This window comes from Nanorana parkeri, unplaced genomic scaffold (assembly GCF_000935625.1).
Source record: "Nanorana parkeri isolate BGI_ZX_2015 unplaced genomic scaffold, ASM93562v1 scaffold183, whole genome shotgun sequence".
In the NCBI taxonomy this organism is placed as follows: Eukaryota; Metazoa; Chordata; class Amphibia; order Anura; family Dicroglossidae; genus Nanorana; species Nanorana parkeri.
In genome coordinates this window covers 1754162-1758010 of record NW_017306451.1, presented here as the reverse complement: position 1 = coordinate 1758010, position 3849 = coordinate 1754162, and the positions used below count along the sequence as shown (strand labels likewise).

Here is a 3849-nt window from a genome sequence, read left to right as displayed (position 1 = left end):
AAGATTAGCATGACATTTTATACAGCCTTATCCCACTTGTGTCAAAAAAACATAAATTGTGTGTGCAACAAGAACAAGGGATGCCAGAACGTTACATCAAATGTCCACTAAAGGTATACTCCACCTAGGGACCATGTTTCTTGTTATACCAACATTCACACCTAGGCATGAGCACAGCAAGACGCTTATTTGTTTATTTATACATACATATATATAGGTCTGGTAAAGAAAGGGTTAAACAAGGCACCGGGACATGAAGATCTCAGACATGGCTATCCCAAACATCAGCGAGTTCTGTACTTTGCACACGCTCCCTTAGCCAACACACCTCCCGGAAGTTGACACCTCGTAAGACCATAGACACGCCGTACTGACTGGCAGGAACGTCTCCTTGCCTGGCCTCCCGTTTTGCGAAAACCGGAAGCGGCGTCCTGCAGCCGTGCACGCTTCTCTCTTTGGTGCCCCTGGAGTAAGTTCCAGAAACCGGCGGGCCAATCAGAGTGAAAATCGTTTGAAGCCCTCGCGAGATTTGTCTTCTGCTCTTGCGCCTTTCCGAGCCGTGTTCCTCCGTTATCTGTACAGAGAGGGAATCAACCGGGAGCCATGTCTCGGCGGAGGCACAGCGATGAGAGTGATGGTGAGGGACTGCAGCGAAAGCTGTGTTCAGGGAGGTGTTTGTGGCGGGTCTGCGGGGTCCTTGCTTCGGCGGGGTGGGGAGAGTTCGACGTGAATGAGGGCAGCTTGTAGCTCACTGTCTGTTCTGGGACTACAACTCCCAACATTTCTTGTAAAGACACAAAGCTCTATCAGAGTGGCTTGTACTATTGGATGAAGTACATGCATCCCTGATGCACAGTACACTGGGCACTAAACAGAGCGATGCCGAATGAATGACCTATGTGTGTGAGGCTTATAATGAGCTCCTTGTGCTATCATAAAATGAATGCTGAGGAGAGAATATTGAAGGGAATTTATTAAAACTGGAGCAGACAAAATCTGGAGCAGCTGTGCATGGCAACCAATCAGCATCTCTCTTTTTGAAATCTTAACTGAACAAACCTGAAGAGAAAAGCTGGTTGCCATGGGCGACTGTTTCAGATTCTGTCTGCTCCAGTTTAGTTAAATTCCCCCCATTATGTCCATAGCTGTCCCAGGTTGGCACCTCTGGTGCCTTTCTATGGCCTTGTTATTGCGTGTATCTAAATGAGCACCATTTAAAATAATGGTGTTATGCATTGTACACATTTGATATGCTGTGATCATTAATGTGAATGATCCTGCTCTTCTATGGCCTGTTCACTTGTCATTTACCCTGACCTGGGGATTTATAACTGATTTCTCTGTAGCCTTATTACCCCCTGTAATCTGTACCCGGGTGGAGTTTGTCAGGAGTGGACAAGTAAATCTGGAATTCATGAGTCAGTCTCCTATCCAGGAGTCAGCAAGATGTTTTTAGGAGCCAGGTCCATTGACAACAACTAGGGAAAACCTCCAAAAGTTAGGACGTCAGCTATACTGTTTAAAGGAGAATTATGGGGTGAGTGAAATACACTCATCCCCATAATTCAAGCTGACCTATGACACTGAAACTACCACAGGTCGGCTCTATTGATCAGGAAGCCAGCAAACGCACACCGCTGTTCCCAATCCTCTCCTTGCAGTGACAGGTGACTGTCGGTCACTGCTCCCCAAAGGGATTCCCCCCTCCCCTTTCTGTTTTCTCTAGTGCTGCCTGGAGGAATGGAAGAGGATGAGGACAAGCACAGCTGTCTCTGCTTCTAGATAGGCAAAGCCAGCTGTCCATCATCCAGTGGGGTGGATCTTGACAGCATTGTCGGGATCCATCCCGGCTGTGGAGCGGCCCTGTGTTTTGGTTTTGGGTCACAGGAGGACATAATATAGCATAATATAGGCCGGAGGATCATTCAGAACCAAGTTGGCGGTAAGCACTTACCATGCTGTCTGGGGGTTCTGGGCAAAACGGTGGTCAGCATTAAGGGGACACTAAAGGGGGCCCTGACTGTTTTAGTTTCTTTTTAGGATCCCTCGCCATCTGAAAAACCCGGGTCACTCAGTGTCTGCCCCAGCTCCTAAGCAAATTAAGAGTCACTGCGGCAGCTATAACAATAAGCTTCCTTCTGGCTATGATAAGCCTCTTTGTGAACTTTGCATTATTAAGTTTGTTGTCACTGAAACCTCTAATCTTATGGAAGGCTTTTTACATCAGTGGTTCTCAACCCGTGTAACCTGAGGACCCACATTTGTCCTTGGTCATTAAGTCGTGACCCAAGTTGCACTGCAATGGAACGCACGGCATTGTTGTACTGCGCGTTCCGATGTGGGCAATAGAACTGTGGGTGGGAGGTGCATTTGGGGTGCCATTTAAATGAATGGCAATGCATTTCTCACACCAAAATGCGTGGTAGGTGTGACTGCGAAGTACAGTTCGCAATCACAAGTACACGGGACTGTGTGATTAACGCACTGTACTAGTGTGAATGGGCCCTCATAAACACACAACCACAGACACAATCTCTCACACACACACATACACACTCCAAAAAATGTATTAATATAAAAAAAATATAAATTATTTTTTTAAGATCCACTCGGTCTCCCTACCTTATCAGAACTGGAGTAGATCCTTAGCCTGGGGTCCCGTGTGGGCTGCTGTACTGTGATGGAGCTCTCTCCATATGTTAAGTGCTTGTACAGCTCCCTTGCACACCCTGTTGAGGTGCCAGGAGCCAGTATGTTACATCACACCGGTCCATGCACCTCTACAGGACATGCGAGGGAGCTGTAAGCAATGTATATATGGATGGAGCACACCCTACCTCAAACTGACACTCGGCACCGGGCAGCATATTTTGAATGGCTACTTGGCACAAGACATGACAGTGCTGCGCTAGGGGGAGGCTGAGGAGCCTCTCACCTAGAAAAGTGAAAGGCACACGAGGACCTACTGAACACAGGGTCGTGACCCACTTTTGGGTCACGACCCACCAGTTGAGAACCAAGGAAAAAGTATGAAGTCTGAAATGGTAGCTACGGAACAGACATTTAGGAATGTAATTTCCAAATTGTTGCCTTCTTCTGCTCCTGTAATCGCCGGTCCTCCAGCCTATAGCTCAGGGTTAAAGGGACAGGTCAGATCATGGAATAGGAAATTCCCTTTTAGCAAGGAGGATGAGGAAAAATATTTTTAGTGTCCCAAGCTGGATGCTGCTTTGGCACAGGTCTCTAAAAGAGCAGATCTATCTATTGAGGATGCTGGAAACATTAAGGTTCAAATGGACCAGAAGGCAGAAGGTTTGTTACGGAAAGCCTGGGATGCTAATGCAGCCTCTATGGCTCCAGGTGTAGCAGCTACCTGTGTAGCCAGAAATTTAGAGCTATGGCTAGAAAGGGTTTCTCAGCATATCTCAAGGTATTCCAGCAGAACAAGTTTCGTAGTCCTTGTCAGTATTTGGTAGGGCAGTAGCCAACTTGGCTGATGCTTCAGCCACATCCTTTATGGTCTGTGCTAAGTCGGGGGGCTCTTAACTCTGCCAGATGTGCCAACTGGTTGAAGTCTTGGGATGGTGATTTGTCCTAAAAATCTGGACACTGGTTTACTGTTTGAAGAAGGTTTTTTATTTGCTTCTGGCTTGGATGATGTGCTAATCAGATCTTCTGAAAAGGGGAAAAGAGAGAGGTTTGGCAACCTAAAATCTTTTCGTCCCCCACAGGTGCAAAGGAAACAGGGAAACAAGGCCCAGACTCCCAGGAGGAGGTGGCCATTTAATAAAGAAAAACCCAGAGGAGGTTTGCCCTTTAATACTCCGGAGCACTTCAGCAAGGAATCAA

General features: G+C 47.1%; 1 protein-coding gene across 1 annotated transcript in view; it reads left to right on the top strand.

Moving 5' to 3' along the window:
- The first annotated feature begins 417 nt into the window (after positions 1-417).
- The window catches only part of NCBP1 (nuclear cap binding protein subunit 1), a 37176-nt gene continuing 33744 nt past the window's right edge, over positions 418-3849 (top strand). The window contains exon 1 of the mRNA XM_018555076.1: positions 418-637. Within this exon, the coding sequence (XP_018410578.1) occupies positions 604-637 (34 nt within the window). The 5' untranslated portion in view covers positions 418-603. The remainder of the gene's footprint in view (positions 638-3849) is intronic.